General features: G+C 35.3%; 2 protein-coding genes and 1 long non-coding RNA gene across 3 annotated transcripts; 1 reads left to right on the top strand and 2 right to left on the bottom strand.

Annotated features, from left to right (window-relative positions):
* The first annotated feature begins 5,135 nt into the window (after window positions 1-5,135).
* Window positions 5,136-5,515, top strand: LOC119074070. The gene is made up of 3 exons (XR_005087138.1): window positions 5,136-5,194; window positions 5,257-5,331; window positions 5,394-5,515. It is a non-coding gene; the product is annotated as an uncharacterized LOC119074070 (long non-coding RNA).
* Window positions 5,516-5,740: 225 nt separating this feature from the next.
* On the bottom strand, window positions 5,741-9,005 carry LOC119074059. The gene is made up of 3 exons (XM_037180011.1): window positions 8,870-9,005; window positions 7,822-7,892; window positions 5,741-6,449 (listed from the first exon to the last, which is right to left on the bottom strand). The coding sequence occupies exons 1-3, from the start codon at window positions 8,888-8,890 to the stop codon at window positions 6,248-6,250; spliced, it is 294 nt and encodes a 97-aa protein (XP_037035906.1). The 5' UTR covers window positions 8,891-9,005; the 3' UTR covers window positions 5,741-6,247.
* Window positions 9,006-19,070: 10,065 nt separating this feature from the next.
* On the bottom strand, window positions 19,071-20,359 carry LOC119074028 (probable serine hydrolase). The gene is made up of 3 exons (XM_037179969.1): window positions 20,213-20,359; window positions 20,085-20,159; window positions 19,071-20,021 (listed from the first exon to the last, which is right to left on the bottom strand). The coding sequence occupies exons 2-3, from the start codon at window positions 20,112-20,114 to the stop codon at window positions 19,098-19,100; spliced, it is 954 nt and encodes a 317-aa protein (XP_037035864.1). The 5' UTR covers window positions 20,115-20,159; window positions 20,213-20,359; the 3' UTR covers window positions 19,071-19,097.
* Window positions 20,360-27,577: the final 7,218 nt, after the last annotated feature.

Raw genomic sequence — 27,577 nt, 5'->3', positions numbered from 1 at the left:
TCTTTGTAACGTTATGCTATACCGGAAAAAATTTCGTTTCTCTTTATAACGTTAAACGATACCGAAATAATTTTTCGTTACACCAATTTCGTTATGAACTGTACCGAAAAAGCAAAAGTTCTATTTCAAAACGGTACGAAGTGAAACTTTTATGATAAAGTTTTAACGTTAAGGAACCCTGTTATTTTCTCAAATTTTCCTAAATGCTCCAATACAGTCAGAGGCAGTGAAATTTCAGCCTGAATTTGATTCAGCTGTTTATCAGCTGATTCACACGTACCATGTGTTTACACTTCTTTATACGGATGAAGCTTAGTTTTTACACGGATGAGTGTGTTTACCCCATAAACAAGTAAAAACAGTTTTGATTGTTTGTGTGGATTAGCAGAAACCAGCTGAACCAAATTCATACTTAAAATTACACTGCCTCTGATCGTATAGGAAAATATGAGAAAATTTGGAAAAATATGAGAAAATTTGGGAAAATAAATGAAAACGATTTCCTAAAAATATTTTCACTGGCCGCCCTTTAGTCTACAATGAACATATCAACAACATCAAGACAACATCAAGGAGGATCCAGCGAAATTCTAGAAATTTGCAAAATCAAATGAAATGCAGTTTGGTGAAAGTGTCGGAAAATCAATGAGTGAAATACTGAACTTGTTCGCGACATATTTTGAGTCGAACCTTGGGAATTCGAAGACATTTATGTTGAGTCTAGTGAATCAGTGGACGTGAAAATCTCGTTATTTGACATTAAAAGTGCGATTCAGAAACTAAAGTGGAAGAGTGGAGCTGGACCAGATGAAATTAAACCTCTGCAATTGTTTGGCCAATCTGGTTGTTGTACCAAAAATCGTTCGACGAAGGAAAGATAGCCGAAGCAATGAAGATATCACGCGTGGTACCAGTCTACAAAAGGAAAGGTTTGAAAACCGATATTAAGAATTACCGAGTCGTCGCAATTCAACCAATCACGATGAAAATCCATGAAATGGCAGTGAAAAATAAACTCAGTGAAGTCTTTCAACCTCGTTTATCCGAAGCGCAACATGGATTCAGGAGTAAACGATCGGTCGTCACGAATTTATTGAATCTATCGATATTGGCATATGATGCGTTTAAAGACCGTTGTCAGTTGGATTTAGTATACGGAGATTTCAAGGTGGCATTCGATTCAGTTTGGATTCGAAGGTTGATGTTGAAGTTTGCAAAGTTTGACATCGGCAAAAAATTAGCGAAATGGTTGTGTCAATATTTTAAGGGACGTTCAAATTACGTACAGATTGGAGAGGACAAATCTAGAATTTATGAGTATCCATCAGGAGTGCCACTCGGAAGTTCGCTCGATCCGTTGGCGTTTACTGTATTCATTAATGATATTGTGGACGTTACATACATGAAATGCCGGTAATGTTTGCGGACGATATCAAATTAGCTGAAGTTATCCGACGTGAAAGTGATGCAGTTCGGATGCAAATCGATGTCGAATATGTGCTGAAAACCGTTTATACTTCAACCCCGAAAAGTGCTACGTTTTCAGCATTTATCGAGACAATACATCTTTCATTGACACAAAGTATACAATGGGCGAACATGTGATGGAGAGAAGAGACGAAAGTCAAGATCTTGGAATGTTGATCGATAGATGGTTTCATTTGGGTCAACACTGTGAGCTGACAGCAAGAAAGTGCAGGCAAATTGTTGGATGCATAAAACACTACTCAAACTACACAATCGACACACAACGAACATTGTATTTGGCATACGTTAGATCGAGATTGGAATATGTATCGGTAATCTGGAACCCGTCATCGGAAGTCTACAAGGACGACATCGAATCGATTCAAAAGCAGTTTGTCATCTATCTGCTAGATAGTCGCAGAAATGCTATTTCAGTTTTGATACCACAAACTTAGTGACTTGAATTAAAACCCTTCGTTGCATAAGTTATTCTAATAAGTGAAAAATCAAAATTCAAAAAAATTGAAGAAATCAGCGTATTTTATTTGTCATTGATCGTGTGTCACAAATGAGGAAAACGATCGGTTTCCCTTGAAAGAAGAAGAAGTTTTTAGCCCCGTACGAAGTACGAAGGGGCTTATAGGATTACGATGCCGTGTGTAATTGATGGAATTCGAAGCAGACGGTAAGGGCAAAGTGTTTGCCTATGTTCATAGATGACGAATCCGCAAAAAAAATTTGGGCCGTCTGTCCGTCTGTCCGTCACGTCGATATCTTGAGTAAATCAAATCCGATTTCAAAAATTTTTTTTTTCCCTGAAAGATAGTCAAAATAGTGAGGCTAAGTTCGAAGATGGGCATATTCGGGTCGGCCCTTCGTGAGTTAGGGCCACCTAAGTGATTTAAGGTCTTTTGGTGATATTTATGCCAAGATAAACGATGGAAATGTAAATGACACGGCAAATGATAGGTATTGTCAATACCAATCCAGGAAAAAAAAGTTTTTTAAAATCGGGTGAGTGGACCGTGAGTTAGGGCCTTAGAAGTGAAAAGCTACTAGGGCCCTATGTATATTTTACATAGAACTCAAGTAAATTTCTTTCGTTTTTCGTAATTTTTGTGTCATTTGGAAGGTAATCAAAAGCCGAATAGAATGTTGTTGAAAAAAAATTAAATTTGGGTCCTCGGACTAAGGCCGCTTTTAGGGCCCTATGTGTATTTTACATTGAACTCGAGTAAATTTCATTCGTTTTTCGTAATTTTTGTGTCATTTGGAAGGTAATCAAAGGCCGAATAGAATGTTGTTGAAAAAAAAATTAAATTTGGGTCCTCGGACTCAGGCCGCTACTAGGGCCCTATGTGTATTTTACATAGAACTCAAGTAAATTTCATTCGTTTTTCGTAATTTTTGTGTCATTTGGAAGGTAATCAAAAGCCGAATAGAATGTGGTTGAAAAAAAAAAAAATTGGGTCCTTGGACTAAGGCCGCTACTAGGACCCTATGCGTATTTTACATATAACTCGAGCAAATTTCATCCGTTTTTCGTAATTTTTGTTTCATTTGGAAGGTAATCAAAGGCCGAATAGAATGTAGTTGAAAAAAAATAAATTTGGGTCCTCGGACTAAGGCTGGTACTAGGGCCCTATGTGTATTCTACATAGAACTCGAGCAAATTTCATCCGTTTTCCGTATTTTTTGTTTCATTTGGAGGGTAATCAAAGGCCGAATAGAATGTAGTTGAAAAAAAATAAATTTGGGTCCTCGGACTAAGGCTGGTACTAGGGCCCTATGTGTATTTTACATACAACTCGCGTAAATTTCATCTGTTTGTCGTAATTTTTGTTTAATTTAGAAGGTAATCGAAGGCCGAATAGAATGTAGTTGAAAAAAATAATAAATTTGGGTCCTCGGACTAAGGCCGGTACTAGGGCCCTATGTGTATTTATACTCAATAAATTAAAATTTTAGGGCTATTTGAAATTTTTGTTTCATTTGAAAGGAACGTCGTACGGGGCTTCGTAATTGCGCTATGCGCAATTTCTAAGATGTACACATTCCATAATAATTTTACTTTAACTACATTAACCGGCGCAATAGGTTGACGGTCAAAGTAGGGTGACAGACGCAATAGGGTCACATACGCAATAGATATACGGGTTTGTACGGGGCTCAGTCGCAGCAAACGCTCCGACTGTTCTGATGGCTCGTTTTCTTTCTTTTTCTCTTTTAAAATTCACAGTTATCAACAATAAAAGGCTTCGGCCTAGCTTGGTATCAATAACAAAACACAAAATTTTCATTTTTTTTTTAAATTTTGTAAATTTACAATGCTGTCGGTACATAAGTTGTGATAAATATTTTGACAATTTCGTTGACAATTTTGCTCCTGGAAGTCGGTGGATAAATTGTGCAATTGTGCCAATAGTCTCTTTATAATACTGTGGCTTATGGCACTCGGAAAAATTTAAATCTGAATAAAAAATCAGAATATTTTGAAAACTAAACTTTACACAATACTACGGAATACATCTTTTTACAAAATGTAACGTAAGGGTAGTTTGGTCGATCTTAGGGAACTCGTCCTTTTACGAAATTTAACGTAGAGGCGGATTGTTCGATCCTAAAGAATTAATCCTTTTACGAAGCGTAACGTAAAGATGGGTTGTTCTATACTAGGGAATTAATCACTTTACGAAATATAACGCAAATGCGTTTTGTAGAATACTAGGTAATTCATTTTTCTACGAAATTTAACGTAAATGCGGTTTGTTCAATCCTGAGGAATTATTCCTTTTACGAAATTTAACGTAAAGGTAGTTTCATCGATCTTAGGGAATTAATCGTATTGAGCAACGCACTGTCGCTAGACAGTGCATCGTATTGAGATATGTAATGTAAAGGCGGATTGTTCGATACCTTTACGTTACATTTCGTAAAAAGATGAATTCCTCAAAATCAAACAATCCGCCTTTACGTTAAATTTCGTAAAAGGACGAATTCCCTAAGTACGAACAAACTACCTTTACTTTACATTTTGTAAAACGATGAGTTCCTCAGGATCGAACAATCAGCCTTTACCTCACATTTTGTAAAAGTATGAATTCCCTAGGATTGTGTACAAAACAAATTTAATTTTCAAAATATCCAGATTTTTTATTCAAATTTTAATTTTTCCGGGTGCCAATAGTCTCTTTATAATACTGTGGCTAATGGCACCGGGTGCCAATAGTCTCTTTATAATACTGTGGCTAATGGCACCGGGTGCGATTAGCATTAGTATAATAAAAAAAACTATTGGCACCCGGTGCCATTAGCCACAGTATTATAAAGAGACTATTGGCACCCGGTGTTAAAACGACTACCAGCACTGATCTCACCACGGAAAGAAGTATGACAGTTGTCAAGAAAAGAGCAAATGCAAATGGTCGATACAATTTGCGAATCAAATAAGAAAAGTGAAGCGAAAGCGTCAGTGAGTCATCCAACGTAATCGAGCCTAATTTTCAAATTAAATCGAAGGAAATTAATTCAAAGTTTTGTGTGTGCCGACAAATTCGATTATTTGCCGTTGTTTCATAATTGTAAGCCATATTTTCGATGATTCATGTTGTCGACGATCCGATAAAATTTAGATTTCATTTGAAAATTGTTTTTCAGTAATTTCGGCATTCGGGAAAAGAATCTTTGTCGTATCAACAGGTCTTAGTGAACGACAAGAACTCGTAACGTAAGAAAAATTTACCATCGCCTTTAGCGACATGATTTGTAAATTGTGAATTTCAATTTAAGGTTATCGTCGGTCACACACATTGAACTAGAGAACATTGGAGGTTGAGTCGAGGTTTGAAACGTAGGATATTAGATGTAAGATAAAACTATTTGATTTGCTCGGCGCTACATTTAGCTAACTTTTGTATATTATCTAGGAATTTGTAGCAAACAATATACGAAGTGCAATCATACGTCGTATTGGTTTCAATTAGCTGACAAACTATTATCCAACTGCGTTGTCCGCTCAACCGTCCCTTTCCTGTCCAAGTTACAAGCCCAACACCCGGTGTCAATAGTCTCTTCCTTCTTCTTATGTTTTTTTCTTCAAACTTACAGTGTTCAAGCAAATTATTTTTAAGCTTTCGCTTAGCTTTTATTATTAAAATTAATGAGCTCAGCTCACCCAAAATTACGTTTTCCAGAAATTTTTCACTTCGACTGGATATCAACGACAAAAGGTTGAATATTTTTTTTTTGTTTATTTTCAAAATATTTATTGCAATTTTCGTATTCTTTTTACAAAGATCTGTTTAACCTTTCACAGACAGCATCCATGACCTTAAGATAACAATTATCGTATCTTTTACATTTTTTGATGGCAACATTTCCAATGGGTTGATACAAACAAGTTCCTCCACTTTCTTATTTTTAACATTCAGAGTTCATCGCATAACAGCTGTCTGCAAAAGGTTGCCCAATTCTATCTTAATCGGAAACTTCTTGTAACAGATTACCTATGATCGTTCAGACTAATAATACATATAACACACCTTACGACTACACACTAAATTTATAACTTATTTACACAATGTAGACCGAAGAATATTTAATTGGTATACGCACACAACACGGTAATGTTAAGGAAGACTGATGGAGTAGTAAGCTTTTTAGGAAATATTTTTCAAACTTGTGTTCATTATCGGAAAAATCAGTCGTTCCACATTTCGAGTCTTATATGCTGTGATCGTTGTATTTCTTCGTTATCCTACTTTTGGTGAACGAAACAATTTTACCACCAGCCTGAGCTGCTCCATCCCTTGTATTCCGGCACATGAACAGGTACATGCACTTCCTTAACGACCGGCACATGTACCTCTTTGTAGACAGGAATGTGCTTGTAAACCGGTATGTGTTTGTAGATTGGAACCTTTTCAACATGATGATGATGAACGGTGTGAACGTTGTAGGGAACATGAATGACGACGTGTTGACTGCGAATGAAATATTTTATGAAGAATTTATTCGAATGGAGACAATTACAATTACTAAGTGATTGCTACAATGTTTGCATAGTAATTATGTATTGTGACTGAGTGTGTTGCGTTTTTTTTTGTAGTTGATGTTTTGAATAATTTGTTTGTTTCTGTGAGATTTATTGGAGAGGCAAACGAACCAGTGGATACACATAAAAATATGAAATGAATAATTTATGATTAAAAAGAGATGTCGTTTGTGCTGAATGGTATGTAGCCTGTGTATATATCAATGTGTATACACTAGGATATGGTTGTATCAAACATTCAGATTGTTTTTGCATATAGAACCCAGTGCAGAACCTAGTGAACTTCTCTTTGTTAAGTAAGTTTGTTAGAATCGAAGGATGCTTTCGATTCTATCCTCTGGCGAGGCAAAGAAACAACTGTTTGTGATTTCTTTGATTTTTCTTCTTTTTTTTAAATCAGATAAGATCAGATTTTGTCGATTGGTTTGATCTTATTACGCAAAAATGTGAGAAAATTCATAGATAGATGTTTCTCCCCTCTCGCCCTCTGATGTATATTTGTTATCAACTTGAGGTAACCGAAAACATATTAAAGCACAACAGACCCGGAACCTTTTTAATAGATTGAAATTGCTTTTCATTTCTAGTTGATATTGTATGCGTAGACATGCGTTGGTGAATTACTCAAAAAATAGAAATCAATTTTTTTATAGACGCAATGCTCCACATAACTAGTAATGAACATGGACACCGATCCGAAATTCTAGTTTGTTTTTATTAATTTTTATTGTTGCTCTTTCGATATGAATGAACTTTTACCGAAAATACACGTTACACACGTTGAAATCGTAAGTTATGTTCGGCACATAAAGCTTAAGTTTGTGCAATGAATAAAAATGAATAGAGTCAGTTAGTAAGTAGGATGATATTTAAGTTTGTCGGAACATTGCAGTGATTTTACTTTATTTTTGGTTGAAAGCAAAAGTGCTGGTCTCGTTTTTGATTAATTTTTGTTTAGGAATGTTAGGTGCTTCATCTGGTCAAGCCGAAATAATCGAATCTGAGATTGAGTTTAGAGCATATTCGCTTATTAGTGCTGAAAAATCTGTTAAACCAGACTGATTTCCAGATTTTACCAGCGGCATTCTTAATTTATGTTCTCAGCAATATATTCAACTGAGATCTAATTTGCTCGTATACGCTGAAATGTCGGATCAATCAAATCTAAAGATTGACTTTGGATTTTCAATAATTTTTTCTAAGGATTTCAATAAGGATTTCCTGGATTTTTTAAGGTTTTTGAAGATTTTTTTCTATTTAGAGGGTTTTCCACGTCAATACCTTTATTAAGTTGTACTTACTGTTTATGTCCGAAAAATAGTGGTGATGGTGCACATGATGTTAGTGATAAAAAGCACAGGGCGAGAACAACCTAGAGGAGAAGATAAAAAGTTAAAAATCATTAGCTTCCCGTATGAATTTGACAAATCTGTTGCAAAATGCATTCAAATCACAAGAAAATCGCATTACAAGACTTGGGTGATAAATGAAAAGCGAAATATGTTTGGATTTTCAGCTCGATTGAAGTAAATTTTTGTAGTCTAAGGTTCTAGCAGCACCTGTCTTCACGAGAGGGACTATTTTTGCGAAAACATTTTCTTGAGTTTTTCCACATTTTCCTAGATTTCTTCCATGTAAATAATTTTTGGAAATATTTGGTAAATTCCGTAAATTGTTGTGTGGTTATGATTGTTTTGACCAGGAAGTTTAAACTGGACAAAGCGTTAAACACGTTACTATATGATAAATGTAGCATCAGTTAACGGAACCTTTAAAAAGTGTTTTATAAGTGGGACGTTTTTATTCAAAACTAATGAAGTAGTAGATTCCATGGAAAACACTAGGTAATATTTGAAACACAAGTCTTTAGTGGCAACAAATAGTATGGGATCGGAAATTTTTTTACGTTACCAAATACCGTGGCATAGACGTTTTTATTAGTGAGCCCATCGCTGTCGATTTTAATTTTTTCAATCCATTTCTTCTGTGGTTAAATAAGAAGGGACAAGAAGAAAATACTTCCTGAAGTGGAGTAGATAACGTCATTTCCTTGATATCTTATTGTGCCGATTATCTCACAAAATTTTAACGAGATTTAGCTTCACTTCTCGATCAAAATATTTCCGAAATTTAAATCCTCAGTTTAAATGTCGAGCAACCATATCGTCGTAATCCTTAAATATCACACTGCGGCATATAAAGCCATGGAAGTAAACACTCAACCGATTCAATTCCGTTCGAATTCGCTTCAATTATAGAGCAACAGTTTTTTCTTGTTCTTTGTTTCACAGAGATCCTCACTACACTCGATTTTATTGAACTTAATATCCTCGAAACGGTAAGACTTACACAGTATTGTAGAACAGCCATTTTTAGTTAAATGCTGGTGGTATTTAGTTTACGAAAATAATCCTTCTTTACACTTCTTTACGCTATGACTTGATGCGATATGATGACCATCTAACTGGGTGATCTGGTTTATATATGCCTCAAACAATATCGTTGATTGCTACCTTAAACGCGAGTATATTTTGTTCAATGAACATTGTCCCCTACCATATACTATAAAATGCGACTGTGCACATACAGATATGTCCCACTGCACTATTAAAACGACCAATGCACTTTTTGTTGTTGTTGTTGTTGTTGCTGCAATGGTCTATAAAATTTTACATTTTTGTATCAAGATCACCCTTTCGAAGCTCAGATCGTTTATTGCTGTGTCCCCACTCGCCGATTTTGTGGAATTAAAGCACGTTCAAGTCAAAATCAATTTCCTTCTTCGGTTAAAAATGGTGAGTTGAACCTACAGAGAGTGCGGCATTTTCATCAAAATCTCTGTTTTAATTGTTGACTTGATAATAATAACCAAAACAATGGCATAACTCGGATTGCATGCGTAAGTGCATTTTATCTATTAAATATTACGAACAACAATCTCCAGCGTAAAACAAACAAATGATGCGATATGTGTTCGTGTAATTAAAATTGCAAAATAATAACATGATTTATCCATGATGGATGATTGATGGCAATACATGTACGGATATCTGATTAATTCAATTTTCAATTTTTCCATGCGACGGATAAAGTGAAAGATTTTTGTTTTTATTTTGTAGAATTTGCATTTTTTGAACGCATATATAATGCATCCAACTGCACCAGCGAGATGTTTTTTTTAATTTTTTATATATGAGCAAAACATCACACATACCAAGTGTATTATGCGATTGTATAATCGGACAAATATGTTTTAATGTAAAACGAAACAAGTGATTCAGTTTTGTTTTTGTTTTCTGTGTTTATTTTTTCTGTAATAAAACAATAAAAGCCTTTTCGGAAAGACGTGTTGTGTTGGTAAACATTTTTAGTTGTGCACGTTATGTCATCAAGCTTAATGAATTTGTAACTTAATATTATGAAAACCGGGCTCTGCGTTACGCAGTTCTTGTTTTAACTTAATAATACGATCTACAATCCCAGTCATTGATACAGTCTCACATATTATGTGGAAATTGCAGAAAAGTTACGTACTTTAAGTTTTCTCATGCTAGACACTCTGTCAATGGTTCAATTTATCTAATGTGTTCATAGGCCACCAACATATTAAAACATAATTTCATAATTATTGGACTAAGACGAACAATGCGTTAGCCTACAGTGCTCTCAGATTGTCGGTTTTACTCGTAGAATTGAAACATTCATCACATGACAGTATTCGATGCGAGAAGTACTTCTTATCTTCATCCAGGAACTGGGCAACGGTTATCGTTTTTTGTTTGTTTGTTTTTCAAATTGATAAAATTTCAATTTACTTCTACTGGGGCGAATTCACTCCGTACGTGCGTTCGAAATTCGAAAATTTTCTCAAGCAAGTCTTTCTAACGCAGCGTCATTTTCATACAATAACGCGTTGAAATGTATTTTTCGGTTCATACGGCGTGAATTGTATGGACTTATGATCAAAATCTGAATGACTTCTTCAAAGTTTAAGTTTATGTGACCGTATGTTGATATCGAAAAAGTTGGAAGTTAACCCTAAATAGACCGTGTGCGATTTTGAGAAAAAAGTTTCATTTTTCAATAAAAAGAAGATTTACCATGAAAACCATTGAAAAAAATATTTAATTCTTTTTATAGAAATTATTGAAAAATATTGTTGCCATCCCGATGCCATCCCACTTATTAGAATCTTAGTAAGAATCCAATTAGAATGAATTAGAATGGTTCGGATATCCTTTTAGTCTCATTCAAATTACAGCTTTCAAAGTGAGATATAAAATCAAGCAGACGCTTTTCAAAAATTCTGTACACACATTTGTTCTACAGAATAATACAGTCAAAGGCAGTCAATTTTCAGCATAAATTAGCTCCAGCTGTTTTTCAGCTGATCCATACAAACAATCACAACCGTTTATACGTCTTTATACGGTTTTACCACTATCGTGCGCGTGCGTGTAGCAGCTTGAACCGTATGAACAAGTAAAACCAGTTTTGATTGTATGTGTGGATCAGCTGAAAAACAGCTGAAGCAAATTTATGCTGAAAATTGACTGCCGTTGACTGTAATCTACATGAATTAAAAATAAATTTTTTATACTTCACACGGTCTATTCACAGCTTTTACTATAGTTGGAGAACAAAAGAAAAATTTGAATTAGGCCTTTACATCTGCTTCTAAAATTTATTTTCGCATCGGTTGTGGACGTTTTTTTTGGCACTTTCGCCTGTCGCCACTACTTCGTTCGGGCTACAACTCGCGAAATAGTCTAAAAGATACCGTCCACAACAGACACAACTATTTTTTAGAGTCATTTGTTTACTGAGTGCACTGTTGTTACTCGAGGGCAATACAGGAGTCATTTAATCATAAAAGTCATTCGAAAACATTTGAGGTTCTTAGCTGATAAGGTAAGCGAGGTAGTAGCTGACCGGCTAAGCAATTTTTCAACTTTGGTCATCAGTATCTCAGGATGATTTCGATGAAGCTAAGTTTTTCCTTCGTCAGAATTTAATTTGATCTGTTCCCATTCCGTAGAATATCAGAAATATTGACAATTAATTAATTTTTATTGTAAAAAACTGATTTTACTGAAGCACTGTTTTTGATGCAGTAGCTGACCACTAAAAAACGGATGTTTTTATACCTGACCAGTCTTGTTGCAGTAGTTGACCGCTACAAAATTAAGACATTTTTCACATTTTTCGCAATAATTTCGCATTATTCGACACATTTTCACTCGTAATTCACTGATATTAACCAATTTCAATGATGAAAACGCATAAAAACACAAAATATCAACGAATTTTAATCACATCATTTTGTACACAACAATGCACATGGAAAAGGTGAATTTGTCACATGAAGTAAAATGTACGGAATTTGGTGCGGTCAACTACACAAACATGGCATATTTATGATGCAATGTTTTCACCACCATGTAATTAATCAAATATTAACTTTTAGACGCTGTTTATGTTAATAATATTAATTGTCGAACTATTTACTACCTAAAAACACCAAAACTTTGTCCATTAATAATTCTTTTGTCAATAAAAACCATAAATTAGACCACACCGATCTTACGATTTTCTTAAGAAATGTGCAACTTTGTACTGAGATGGTGCACTGGTTTCATTTTATGGTTTTATCAAATAAGTAAACATAATACTCGCATTATTTTCATGAAAAAATTAATCTTTAGGCTCTAAAGATTAATTATAACGTTAATTTGCGTATTTTCATTCGTAATTATTTTCCAAAACTGATAAATAATGTAGCTGGTCAGGTACACCTGCACGGTCAGCTATACCCTCGCTTACCTTATTTCGCATTAGGAAGAAGGGTTCGTACGTCAGATTTCTACACAGCTTTCTACACCTTTGAATCGTATCTTTTAGACTATACAATCGTCATTCTTTTGTTTCCTTTGTTTTTAAATTATTGTGCTGCAATCCACGTCATTAGTCGTATAAATTTATACGTCAGAGAGAGCTTTTTTCTCCTTTGTTACGATCTGTCAGTTTTTCTATTTTGCGATTTAGTATGGAAATGAAAACTAAAATTGAGATATCTTTGCTGTTTTAAGTGGTTTTTCTAATTTTTTGGGACCAAAATGTTTTAAAATGTGTTTGAAATCGATTGACATTACCAAAATAATAAAATAGAAAAAAATATTTTCACACAATCTGTTAATTCCAATCGATTCCAAACACATTTTAAAACATTTTGGTCCAAAAAAATATGAAAAACCACTTAAAACAGCAAGCATATCTCAATTTTAGTTTTCATTTCCATACTAAATCGCAAAATAGAAAAACTGACAGAGGCGAAAAACGCTCTCTCTGACGTATAAATTTATACGACTAATGGCATGGATACTCCAGCCTCTTCCTCTTAACGACATAGTGAAACTTTTGAAGTAGTAGAATTTTCGTATCAATCTTTACTCGGATTGAAAGAAAGCAGACGATATGATCGCAGTTTAAAGAATTGGGTTCACTATGCTTTCTCTTAAATTTAATGCAATACGTCCAACAAATGAAGTACTAAATTTAGAATTTGTTCAGCTCATCGCACACGTTCACTGAACATGTCATAAATTTAATTCCTTTAGTACTTCAAATGTTATTAGCATCGGAAAGAAGAAAAATAAGTATGTGAACGTATCATATATAAGTGGCTATGTTATCAAGGTGAAAGGAAGTCTGTGCGAGTGAATTTGAAAAAAAAAAACAGATTCAAAAACCGTTGAATAAAATAGCTCAAATTGTTTTTCAAATGAAAAATGGTTTCGATTTTCATTTAAGTCTTTCTATTATAAGTGTCTTTAGTTGTTTACAGTTTTACAGATTACTTTACCGACACGACGAGCGTTACATTTTACTTCTATGGAATAGGTCAACAATATCAAGAAATAGCTGCTACTACTTCTGTGAGCACATATGTAACTTATTACCTTGTTGACATGAAATAAATTATGTTTTGTTGACCAAAGATCATTACATGCATCATAATTACTATTTTCTTTACGCAAAATTCCATAATGCACCAGCGATATAAAATCAATACAAAATGAGTTTACCGATTACATAAACGTTCGATTCGATAGTTGTTTTTGCAGCGTCCAAGACGACTCTTCATAACTGCAATGAAAATTAAACCATCTATCGCAATTGCGTCATTCTGACAGACTGAACTGTGCTGATTATGTCCGTTCCATGCGTAATTGAATACATTGGAATAACATTTAAAAAAGGCAAATTGAAAACATCTTTCGCATCGCACGTAATCGATGTCCGAGCGGATCGTATTATTGAAATTCTTATTGTTTTTTAACATAATTAAATTGCGCCTGACCTTAAGTGCATAAGTACTTATCAATTCTGCTCTTCTGTTGTTAAATGTTAAGGATTTCGAGATGCACAATTGAAATGACTGAACATAACGCCATGACGAGACATAATATCAATGATAAATGTTAACCATGTGTGCAGCTATAATAAATGTCTAGTTCCAATAATTAGCCTCTTTCAAAACATGATGAAAGTCTACACCTCATATAAGAGATTCACGCACATGCACGGAAGAAGTAAGAAAAAATCGGCTCATATGCGGTCTACTTACTTCATTTTGTGTGCATTAAACACGCTGAAAAGAAACATATGTCGTAATAATACCTGTGTCGATCCCTCCAGTCATTTCCATTATACAATTGTCAAGCGAAAAATAGTCCAATTAAATTCAAAAACCATAAAGGTCCACAAAGTGTACATACTCGGTTGATATTGCGGGTCATTAGATATCAAAATTGATTATTTGCCCAATTAAACGAATCTGGTTCACATAATAACGAGAATAAAATTGTCCGTTGAGATAATTGTTGTTTTAGGTTCTTTTTTCACACTGAATCGGAACAATCGTGCAATTATATGCTATTTGACGCAATTTTATCATCTCGATTTTGAATTAATAAAATTTTAATTTATTCGCATTCCATTTGGATGAACATTTTGAGTAATTGCTCAGCATAAATAGCAGGACACATAACAGTGTCATATCGAAGGTAGATCATGGTTTTCTATCATTCAATTGAATATAAATATTTCCAAATCATACGTCGATAAAGAGATTCCATGTACATTAAAAGACTGGTAAATTGACTGCATGGACCATAGAGTAATAACTCTATGGCATGGGCAATAAACGAGAAGCGAAAAGTCAAATAGACTGAAGTGATGTTGATTAAGTGCACTTCCCTTATTTATAAATTGAGAGCGTCAGGTGTACACACACGGAAAACAGAAACAGTGTCGGTTTTCAAAATTCCGCGAGTGTATATTAGTCCGTAATAAGACATCGATTTGTAAGTAAGTGTAAGTGATATGGCACATAAATTTGAAACCATGGACTAGTAGGCTCCCGCCCTGTTTATAGTGCAGTAGTCCAGTTTTGTCGTGAATTTTGAATTCTAGAACAAATAATAGCTCCACGGATGAGGGGAATTGGCTGCTAGGAATCTCGCGCCGCGTCATTCACAATAATTCACATTTTGACACATTTTGTATAAGGAAGATGTCACTTTGTGAGTTATTGTGAATGACGCGGCGCGAGATTCCCTAACACCTGCAAGAGGTAAGACAATGCAATGGTTTTTGCTACGAAATAGTAAATGCAAGGGCGGAGCAATTTTAAATTTTAATTTGAATCCAAAAGGCACATACCGTCCGAGTTCGCTGATCATTTTTCCGATTTTTTTTTTAAATTTTACATTTTAACAGTTTCACTTTCAGCCTTCACATTCAAAAAAGAGGACGAAAAGTGAATTTCTGACGCGGAATTACAGCGACTGTACATGCACTTTGTGCAACTATTGTGTAGTTTACACCACAGTTCATGCAGAAACAGAAAAACAGAAAACAGAAAAATCAAAAATGCTCTGTGCAATATGCACTGAAATCTTACTAATATTCTTTTGGATTCCTTCTCAGTGATAGCATCCACTTCATATTACCTGTATACAGACCGGGCATGAGCGCCGACGGAGAAACCTCTGCGGCGGCTAGCCGAAAAAAATTTCTCGGCGGCGGCGAAAAAGTCGGCTTGAGCCGGCTTAAAACGGCTCGGCTGGAGGTTCCTTTTAACTTTTTTTCAAAATAAAAACGTTTAGATAAATTCATGGAAAATGAACTAGTAAGCATGAAAATGAAATTGTACGGAAAGCGAAAATGTAGGTAGATTAGGTTGTTCAAAGTGCAAGTGGAACCGGTCTTGTTACAAGCAAGTCTCTAAGTCTAAGGTTCACTAACACGTCAAGTTTTATTGCCTCAAAACTTGAACTAAATGGAAAATCATGCTCCGGTACACTCATTTAACTCATTAAGAAAATGGTTTTCGAGAAGAAATCGAAAGCTCACGAAAATCAAGTAAAAATTGAAAAGAAAAAAAATCGAGAAAATTCGCAAAGATCGATAAAGTTTACTCAAATTTGTGAATTAACTGATTGTGCGCCTTCGGCTCGTTCCGCAAAGGTCATACTTACCAAAACAACAAACTTAGAAGCGAGGACGTAATATACCATTCTGGAAAATTCATGAAAATTCAAGAAAATTTTCAAAATTTTCTTAATTTTGAAAAAAAAAATTCAAAATGTACTTGAGCTGCTTAGGATCAACAGGAATCTCGGTTTTCAAAATTATTTCACCCATTCACCTTTCGAAATCTTTATTTCATTTTCCAGCCGTTTCAAGCCGGCTTGAGCCGTGTTTTTGGCACCGGCTCGGCTGCGGCGCGGCTTGCTCAAAAATGGCCGGCGGCGGCTTATTTTCGGCGGCGCTCATGCCTGATACAGACTTCGTTTTACCTTATCCTTGCGTGATCTTTGGTATCTCAAACAATGCTACACTGTTCTTGTAAAATGACTAACTTTTAATTTAATGTATGAATATATGTGGTAAAGAATGCGAGCGGAGCGAGCTAAATTTTTTTTTGTGATGAAGAGTTCGTTGTATTACCTTTCAGAGATTATCTGACAAAGAAGATTATTAGGCAATGCCGCGCAGCGAAATTTTTTTGTTCTTTAGGTATGAGCTGCATCAAATTTACTTGAAAAAGAAGAAGATCTGAAAAAAAGAGGACAAAGAGGACGTCTTCTTCAAAAAAGTGATGTTCTTAGAATTTTTGTAAAAAAGAAGAACGAGACGAAAAAAGAGGACATGTCCTCTAAAAAGAGGACGAATGGGAACCCTACTTTCAACTAATTTTTAAGTAGAACACTTTTTACGAAAAAAAAAGTCGACAACAGGCCAAAGTGCATTTTAATATAACATTAAATTCGATGGCGTTCAAAATTAGAATTTTGTTTCCAAGATGCATCATGACTTAGGTCAAATTAACCGTTATTGAGCCCATAATTTCAAGAAGAATTCGAAACATAAAAATTTTTGAGAAATTTTTAGAAAATGTAATTTTTGTTTCATCTTGAGCAGATCAAGCCCTTTAAACAATTTTGTGAAGCTTATTTGTCGTTCTGAGTGAAATGTTTTTATTACGGAAGTAAGTAGTAAGGAAAAGGGCTTTAATAAGATTTTCAATGATTCGTCACATGCCATAACTTTAAGAGAAGTGAGCTCTCTTTACTCGTCTGTATGTCGTCTGTATGCCATACGTAGAAAATGGAATGGTCTTACTGGTCTAACTGCAAGATTTTTCCTGATTTCTGCATATGATGTGAGAATACTAACACATTTGTTATTGCTTATTCAAAGAAATTACTCAAGTCAACGTAACTCACTCATTGTAGTGGTTAATGATGTTCATTTCATTTAGATAATCAGAATAGCTGTACGCTCCATTTATTACCGATTTGAACTAAGGTAAATAAATTTAAATTGCCAGAGTCTAATGATTACATTTTCTTTAAAACTCCCAATTGATCATACTACTTTTCTGCATAATACATCCGCTAATTGATATTAGATAATGTGTTTAATTGCAAACAATTTACTTAATTACGGTAAAGGCTGCGGTGCATTTATTTTAAGCGAGTAATTTTCAGATAGACTACATCGGCACACACTCTATGAATGATTCATAAAAAAAAACAGAATCTCAAGAAAAGTGTAAGTTTACTTTCCAAATGACACATATTTGCTGCTCGATCAAATAAATCGCTAAAAAACTGGTCCAGACATCATTTATAGCATCTCGTTTATGCGAGAAAATTTTGTGTTTTTCTTCGAGTAACTAGAGAACGAATCCAGTCGGTTATAAAATACCGTTCAAAACTTTCGTTTTCACGGATATTCGTTTCCTGATAGATTTTGTAACACACATCTCTCATGTGAAATGAATTAAATTCTCGTTTTTGAACATTTCAAATTTATTCAGTTCAATTTATATAGTGAATGCACACACACCGAACGGTGCAATAGAACTCGTTTCGGGATAGTTTATTATCTTGATATTATGTCTGGCGTTATCGATTTTGAAGATCACGTAATCAGTAATTGCTACAAATCGGTTTCATCTTATAGGAGAACAACGGTTGCGTAATATAACAATTTGTGGAAGAATAAAGGTGACAGAAAATTCCGCTTCAGTATGTTGATTACAAATTTAAACGATTACACCAAGCATCATTGTACTGATCGTCTCGCTAATTCCAAATTAACATTTCACAAACAGAAAGCTTACCACGGTATGACCTGTTGTTTCACTATTTTTGAGGGTCAGTTACAAAGCTTGCTACAGAATTTTTATAAAACAACACAAGCGAGCCACATTGTCTGTTGTCACCAGGCCTGAACTGGCTCCTGAAAGGCAGGTAGTAAATTTCACTCGGAAGTTGCGTCTATGTATGAGTTTAAATTTGAAAAAAAGGCAAGGGCCCATATGGTCCTGAGGAAATGTTTGCCACCTAAAATTCATTAATGGATGACATTCGGTACCATCATTGCAATGAATTTTGCAATTCATCCAGAGTGCTGACTTTGTTGTTACTTTAACACTCATCATGCGTTAATGAATAGAAAACGTTGTAAGGTTTCTGCCTTTTAAAGCTTTAGGCATATTTATTCGTTTTTACATTTATTCGGGAATGTGTATAAGAATAGGCGCTGCAATATATATCGACAAACATGATGTCGTTGACCAGCCATGGAAAGCTTATGCAGTTATAACCAAGTGTTAAAACCCACAACTTTCGAAAACATATTTTCATTTTGCTCGAAAGTGCTCGTAGTTTAAAGCTTTCTGCATATTGTTTTCAGGTTTTATTGAATTGTTGAAGGCGGGGAATTTGTATTATACATATTCAGTTGTTGATGGGGTCGTATTCATTCACTGAGTGTTATACATTTCTTCCTATACTTTACGTTTATTAGCGCCACTTAAAGATTTGTAAAATGTTATGTTTCGGGTATTTAAATTGCAATTTCTCATAGGTCACTGGATTATTGATACAGCGCAGTAAAGTTGGAAGACCAGGGAAAAGGTTACAAAAGAGCATACGAATGAAAACATAAAGTGTCGGCAGACACATGTGTAGCATTCATTTCTGGCTCATGTTTACATTTGTTACAATTTACTCAACACACTTGGTGGTCGGTATTTATTGATGAAGGACGAAATAATTCCACTGACCTTATTGCACTCATTCAAATGAACGTGATGACCACCAATGACCCGATGCTTTTCGAAATTCGGATTTTCATGCATAATTTCCATAATCTCGTCGTAATACTTTGGATCTTCGAATGCCCCCAACATGGCAGCACTCTCCGATGCCTCTATAAAACAGTAGGGAGAAGTGATATTTTTGGCAAATTTCACAGTCGCTTCGTGTGACTGCATTGGCACGGTGGATGCTCTCAATCGATCGTCTCGAGTGAAATAAAATTTGTTCGGATAGAGCTGTGACGGTTTTACTGCGCGTTTAAGAAGATACGGTGCAGCTTCCCTGCTAATTTCCATGAAAACGCCCGCTTTCACTTTATCCAACAGTTCGTCGAATGTGTACGATGGTGGCTCACTGTCGTCTCGATTACGAATGTCGGCTTTGATGGCTTGTAGCACACCGAAAGAAAAATATCGATTCAAAATGTCGTAATTTATGTTAATTGGCTTCAATCCGTCGAGTCCAATGAGAAGATCGCATTTGTCGGGAAAATTCGCCGCAAAATAAAATGCCACCACTGATCCCAGCGAATGACTCATCAACGACACTTTGTCCCATTTGAAATGTTCCAACACTAACAGCAGAGCAAGGTAGTGTGTTTCCATTGAGTACATCATTCCATCAGGTATTCGAGACGATAGTCCATGACCCGGTAAATCGATTGCCAGGTAACTGATGTGATTCGGTAACTCGACAACAAGCGGATCAAATGAGCCAGCATTGTCCTGCCAACCATGAAGTAGAATAATCGGCCGACACGATTTCGAACCCCACCATTTCCCGGCAATATGACCCCACGGTACGTTGATGATGATTTCATCGACCTTGAAATAGATTCGGCCACTGATCAACTTACAAAATTTTAATTCCGATCACTGGATGCAAACCTGCCGCTCAAGATCATTTAATTGAACCATTTCTCGTAGCGAAATCCAAATTCTGACTGGCGTTGCTGTGAAGCTCTACGAAAAATGTGTGACACAAAATTGTCTTTTCTTTCCGTTGATAAGATTACCTTTATTTTGACGATAATTTAGATATAGTCTCTTTGACACAAAAAACCGGCAAAACTGAACTACGTAATCAAGATACTCGTTGTTATCAGTTGCAATTCGACAAGTGTTGAAGTAGACCTGTGCGCCGATATAATATACTTTGGCCGATCAGTGCCATTTCCAGTTATTTCGATTCAAATCGATTCGGCATCCATTTTCAAAGGAGCTGGATGCTGGATATCCGTCTCAATCTAATTCACATTCTTGGTATTTCCGTGTGACTACAGGAGGTCCATCACGAAGTTCTCGAGAGACATTCTCCAATAAAATGCTTCTCGTTACCACACTGACAGAAAATTAAACAGCGGACACAGGTAATGTGCGTCTCCAGGTAATGTAATTTCGTTACATTATGAGAGATTCTTTTGAAAAACAGCCTACAGTGAACGACATCTCAAATGTCTCACTGTCATTTTTTTCAGAGAATGTCATTGTGAATTTGCAATGACACAATAAAATTCTCAGAAAAATTTGACAGTGAGACATTTGAGATGTCGTTCACTGTACCGAAATCGGGGGTGTTTTCTAGTGGAACTTTTTATAGGTACCTAGAAAGGACTTCGACCCTAGAAGCCAAAACCACTCTCAAAAAAATTCTTCGAAGCTTTTATGGCTGGTGAAAGGTGATCGTAAGCCGAAAATTTGCCCAAATCTTACCAAAATTTCTCCGGATACACGAGCCGTACAGGGTCGTGTGGGGTGTCATTAGAAAGGTAATCACATGTTCTATTGAGCTGAATAGAGACTCATTGGTTTTAAAATTAATCCACACTGAAATATGTGCAGTTGAAGTTTTCAACAGAAAACTTGCACTTTTCTTACCAATATTTCTCCAGTTACACGAGCCGTACATGGTGGTGTGGGGTATCATTTGAATAGTAATTTTATGTGCTTTTGGGCCAAATAGGGTCTTATGGGGTTTGTATGCATATGCGATGAAATATGGACACTTAAACATTTCAACTTCTCATATTTCATCGTAGATGCTTTCAAACCCCCATAAGACCCTATTTGGCCCAAAAGCACATAAAATTACCTTTCAAATGATACCCCACACCACCATGTACGGCTCGTGTAACTGGAGAAATATTGGTAAGAAAAGTGCAAGTCTTCGGTTGAAAACTTCAACATCACATATTTCAGTGTCGATGAATTTTAAACCCAATAAGTCTCTATCGGCTCAATAGTACATGTGATTACCTTTGTAATGACACCCCACACGACCCTGTACGGCTCGTGTGTCCGGAGAAATTTTGGTAAGAAAAGTGCAAGTTTTCGGTTTTTGATCACCTTTCTCAAGCAATCAAACGACTATAATCTTACTGCAGTTCACGCCAATATGACTGCAAAATCTCGGCGTTGTAGAAATTGCAAAATCTTCTTTACCGATTTGGATAAAAGTCTACAATGTAAAAATATGACACGATTTCCAAAGATGATAATCAAACCGGATTTAATAATAATACTTATGTAATGTAGATAGGCCTAAGTATATTACTAATGGTTTTTCATTATGTGACTTTGATTCAAATAATCTGAATTTTTCAATAATTACACGAACAATCGATAGTTCTGAGTTACAACAGATTAATTCGTATATTTGACATATCATTTGCATGTAGTTGAAATTTTTATTCATTTGTTTTGATCAGTTCACGAGCAAAATATTTTCAGGTTCAATTTCCCAACCTAATGAGCTTTGTAATGTTGATAAGAAATTTAGTAGGTGCATTAACTATTCCAGTGTCAAAATCACAATAATTCGAAACTTGAGTGCACGTTGAGTGTGGAATGGTTTCTTTTGTGCTAAAGGAATCCCGAAGTTGATGTTTATCAAATAAAACAATAAAATTAATAATTTTCAGAAACACTACTCATGATATGTTTGCAGCATTATTACATTAGATAACTAATGAAACGTGTTGTTGCAGTACATTACTTTGCAATGTGGCAAATGATGGAGATGGTACTTCTTGTGTGAAATTTTGCTGGTAAACACACAAGAAGTGCAATTTCCATCATTTGCCCCATTGGAAACGGATGGGACCAGCAGCTTAGATACGAAAATTGACAATTCATGAACGTTCTTGAAATTTCACATTAACACATTCACAGCAGGGAGATCAGTAGAAATAATGAAATTGTTTTTGACATAACGAGTGAAAAAAATATGAAAATTAGAGAGTGAATTTAGTTGATCCGAGGCGAAGCCGAGGTCAATGAACACACTAAAACAAGGTATTTTATTTAAAAATGTGAGGTAAAGTTAACTTTACCTCACGTTTTTAAATAAAATAAATTGAACAGAACCAGGATCTCCTCTCCATTGATTCTAATATTTTACCAACAGTTAGATGAAATTCTATAGTTTTTAAAGAAATAAGTGGTGAGTTTCGGCTTTTGATAGCAGTAAGCTGGTCCTTCCAAAATTGCCCCTTCCATTGCTGTAGAGGCATAGCACTCTAGCTTCCAAGAACTAAAAGAAGCTGAAAGACACACCACATGCAACTGTGTGTTTGCATGTAATTTTTTTTTAGACATTTCAATGAGCTTAGAACTACAGAACTATAGCGGAGAAATTCACTTCTGCATACATTTATGAAACAAGTACGATCTAGATTGAATTATAAAAATATTTAAAAAAAATTAACACCCACGGCCCCTCGTCGCTTTGAGGTCATCATAATTAATTAATAACAATACAGCACCGTCAACCGGCTTTTCGCCTAACTGACTGAATAAGCCTGATGAGCCTATACGAACTAGGCACAAAGTACATCAGACTCAGATAATACTTACGTACACAAATTTCATTGTATATTGATGATGTTATATAAGGTCCCTGACCGTGATTTGCGGACGCGAAACCAAACCATGATTTGCTTATGTAAATTTACATGTAAAATAAATTATACCGCAAATCACGATTCTCTTGTACATAGATTTGCAGTATTATTTGTATAACGTTTTGGAATACCTCCAAATATCGGTCTCTATTGAGCTTCATATAAAAATATCTAATTAAAATATTAAACTTAATTAAAGAAATTTTTCAATTATTTATTAATTACGAAGCCAAATGTTCAATCTTCACAATAAAGTTAGCCCCTACTTCTGGATATAAAAAGATTCCAAGAAAATAACGCACAAAGTTAAAAATTGTTACAATACCACAAATCACGATCAGGGACCTTACACCTTATGTCTTTTGTCGTTTCTTTTTGTCTTTTTTCTGTGTACAATTCGTTGGAGCCCAACCACTCCAACCACCCGCATTATGAAGAAATGGTGTGCTTACAGATGTCAATTTCTTGCTATACATTTTAGATAAATCTAATGCGCAACTGTCTCCACTGGGATGTAGAGTACTCGTCTGTATATGAGCATATAGATTAAAAAAGACCATTGTTCTAGTGAATGTATACGTAAAACTAAATACCAGCATAATGCTGGTCTTGCTGGTAGATCGTTTCATTAAACGTATATCTAAATGTCAACTTAATACTGTTAGGACTTACACAAGTTGGGTGGGTCAGATCCCTTGACTGACTGATTTTCTCAATATATTTATGACTCAAATTACCCTAAAACGGACTTGCTCAAAGCGAAAGCATGTCTTGCTTGCCATAAATTGTTCATTATTTTTCAGCTATTTTTTTCAGTTTAAACAAAGGCAACTTCATTTTCAAACAAGCGATGCTTTAGTCTGCTAAAAGAATCTCAAAAAAGGCAGTGTTTCTTGCTTACCTGTTGAATAATCATCGACACCAAGATATCACGCAAAAAATTCTTTTAAGAATAAATCCTAGATCCAGTATTATCTATTAACGAACAAGTTACACAAGTTGTCCTTTGATAAAGAGACCAGACAGATATTCTCTTAACTATCTTTAAGAAGAATCGACGCAGCGCTAAATTGTAGCCTTTTATGCATAGAAATAATATATTTTCGATGATAACTTTGTATCAGCTTCTTTTCTGAAAAAAGTGGGACCATCGTTTTGTGCCAAAGTGTATGGTGTTGGTACAAATTTAGGCTACAATTTATCTTTGTGTTGCTTTGTCTTAAGTTCGCTAGGTCGATTATAGCGCATCGTTGAACTTAACCTCACGAATTTCATTCCTAGTCGAATATATTTTTTTTTAATTTGTTGAGTGTAGGTTTGTCTTAGGCCAATACTCTCTCTAGGAAACAAACTACATTTATTTAGGGGTAAAGAACAGGTTCATATAACAGAGTTTTTCCTGATCGATAACAAAAAGTTTGTGTCACACCACACGTAGTAACTTACACAACACATAACAGTCTGACCATTTAAAAATGTCAGGTAAGATGAGAATTTATTTGATACAGGAGGAGATCAATGGTTTTTAAACCAAAGCTTATGAACATTTGTTGTGCATAAGACCAACCACCATTGAGTCAGAAAAGTCGCTTCTCCCCGACCGGCAGCGCTTCTAACTATCATTACGTTCCTTAACCTGTCACAGACATATTCTTATAAGTAAAATTATCGAATCTGTTACTCCTTTTTATCGAACTATTTTCAAATTATTATGCAAAGTCGGTTACATCAGTTGCCTTAAGACGAAAAGACGGATTTACACATGACTAAATTGGTGCGTACATTTCGGGACAAAATTATTATTATTTTGATGATAATTTTGGACTCGCAGTTTTTTTTCGAAAAAGTACGACCATCTTTCTAGAGAAACGCTATATTCCGCGACGAATTCTTTTTAATTTTCAGCTTTAGAAATACTAGAATCGAATTGGATTTGAAATAAAAAATTTGATGTGCACGGGTGAGACACGAACTCACAACCTTCAACTTGCCGGACTGATGCTCTGTTGTGAGTTCGTGTCTCACCCTAGCACATCAAAATTTTTATTTCAAATCCAATGCGATTCTAGTATTTCTAAAGCTGAAAATGAAAAAGAATTCGTCGCGGAATATAGCGTTTCTCTAGAAATTTGTCCACTATGTTCTCCCATGTTTGGAATACATTCTGTACTGCAAGCGGTGTTTAGAGTTTCTGGAAAATTTATTGATATGATGTATACTAACTAACACATACACATCTAATGGAGATTGAAATACACATAGAAGAAAGAACATACATGTGTTGTACCAACGGTTCAAAATTGGATTTTGAAATAAAAATGTCCACGGTATCTCAATTGGTTAGAGCATCAGCCCGGCAAGTTGAAGGTTGTGAGTTCGTGTCTCACGTGTCTCACCCGTCCACATCAAAATTTTTATTTCAAATCCAATTCGATTCTAGTATTTCTAAAGCTGAAAAGTATGAACATCGTTTGGTTTGGTGTTAAAATGTGTAAGCTTTCAGCAAAAATTTAAATGTTTGTGGTGGTGTTACCTAACTACGAAAAAACTCAAAATATGTGTCAATTTTCGGGAAATTTTGAGTTTTCTCGGACCACAAACATTTAAATTTACTGAAAGCTATTCCTTTGGAAATATCTCTAATATCACAAGTTCAATATGGTCAACACCTAAGGAATTTTTGTAATTTTTTGTGGGCGGCTCGCTTCAGGTTTAGATTAACTGCTTCTTAGCATGAACATAAAACATATTCGGAGGCTGATGAAATCACAGTTGGCACCGCGTTGCTTTTATATAGATAGATGACTCGTTTCGTTGTATGAGTTAAAACATACAATACAAACAATCTTAAGCTGTAGCTCTTATCACTAAAGCCTCCAAATTTGACACTTGTCAATTCAGTGTTCATGCTAGAAGCAGTGCTGTGCTCTCACCCAATTTTCTGTTATGTGTTAAGGATGAAGATGCTTAGAATAGTTAATTACGCAACGATTGAGTAGGTCGAAAGAGTTACGTATTAAGCTTTACATATGCTACTTGCGTCGAAAACCGTAGTTTGTACGTTTCAATCACTACTTTCAAATCCCTCAGCATGGTCGGCTTCTACTCGATAGGGCAAGCCAACGACTAGTCCTGAAAAATTACACTTCTCATTCCTCGTAACAAAAAATATCAATTTTGATGTACTGTGATTTACTGGACCAAACATGAAAGTGTGTCTTCTCAATAATATAAATCTTAAAATCGATCGACTTCATTTCACATTGTGTCACCTCGGTGCACTAAGCGTCACCTCGGTGCACCATGCGTCACCTCAGTGCACCACGTGTCACCTCGGTACATCATGCGTCACCTCGGTGCACCACACCCAGAAAATTATATTCAGCACAGCTGAACACTTTTTTTGAAGCGAGAAAAGTACAAATGTGTAACGTAACGTAGCAGTATAGACTTACAACTGAAATGCATTACTATTCAGCTGAGCAGGCCATAATTCTCATCTATCCTGTGCATAGTGTAGCTCAATAGTACTGTTCAACAGTACAATAGTACGCCTACTACGAAAAACGTACTGCTATAATGTACAAATTTTAGGACAAGTACATTTGTTAACATAGCTGTACGAAGTACATCTTAGCTGCACTTAGTGTGGCCAGTATGTAAAATGTACATATGTGCGGAATGTAATATCATATATGAATAAGAGATATATACGACATGTAGAAGAAAAATATAGGCCAAAATTGAATGTGTTATTAGTACCGAATTTGAGCTAGTTAGCTGTCAAAATTGTATGAGACGATGGTGTAGATGCTGAAGCGCTGTAGGAGCTACAAAGTCCCATACATTTTGACAGCTAACTAGCTCAAATTCGGTACTACCAACACAGGTTTTTTTATTCCACGAATATTCAACTTTGTCGTATCACTCTTTCATATATGGTAATATTCAGCTGTCTTGTAAAATAGTTCTGCACAGTTACCGCGTGTAACCACGCGTCAATTCATTGCACCATAGCCTACAATGAATTAGCGGGTCATCATAGAAAACCAAACACTTGTTTACGTGTCTGTTGTGGACGGTATATTTTACGCAATTTCGCGAGTCGTAGCCCGAACGTAGTGAGGGCAGTGCCTATTTTCAAAATTTATTTCACGAATTTCACGAAATTTCACGAATTTCATGAAAATTTCACTAAAAATAGGCACTGAGTGAGGGCGACTAGAGAAAGTGCCTAAAATAAATCGTCCACAACAGACACGTTTTCATGCCAAGAGCCTCAAAACCGTAATTTATGTCCAAGGCATGAAAATAAGACATAAGTAATACCACAGAAAAAGTAATACTTTCATATAGAAAAAAGCCGCTATAATCTCACAGTCACAACACAGTCTTGTGAGGTGCATGTTTTAGAAAGAAAATCTATCATAATCTATTGAGTAAAATTTAAATAAATAAAAGTAACAGTGCTAGTAGTAT

The sequence above is a fragment of the Bradysia coprophila genome, unplaced genomic scaffold (genome assembly GCF_014529535.1).
Source record: "Bradysia coprophila strain Holo2 unplaced genomic scaffold, BU_Bcop_v1 contig_138, whole genome shotgun sequence".
Taxonomy (NCBI): domain Eukaryota; kingdom Metazoa; phylum Arthropoda; class Insecta; order Diptera; family Sciaridae; genus Bradysia; species Bradysia coprophila.
The sequence above is the reverse complement of the archived record's forward strand: the minus strand, read 5'-3'. Positions and strand labels throughout refer to the sequence as shown.

Bases quoted from the DNA above. Each gene is read 5' to 3' on its own strand.
- LOC119074028 (XM_037179969.1), bottom strand. From the start codon at position 20,114: ATGGTTCAATTAAATGATCTTGAGCGGCAG. The intron at 20,022-20,084 runs GTTTGCATCCAG...ATCTATTTCAAG, and splicing joins TAAATGATCTTGAGCGGCAG to GTCGATGAAATCATCATCAA.
- LOC119074059 (XM_037180011.1), bottom strand. From the start codon at position 8,890: ATGGCTGTTCTACAATACTGT. The intron at 7,893-8,869 runs GTAAGTCTTACC...CTTCTCCTCTAG, and splicing joins TGGCTGTTCTACAATACTGT to GTTGTTCTCGCCCTGTGCTT. The intron at 6,450-7,821 runs GTAAGTACAACT...TTTCATTCGCAG, and splicing joins CTATTTTTCGGACATAAACA to TCAACACGTCGTCATTCATG.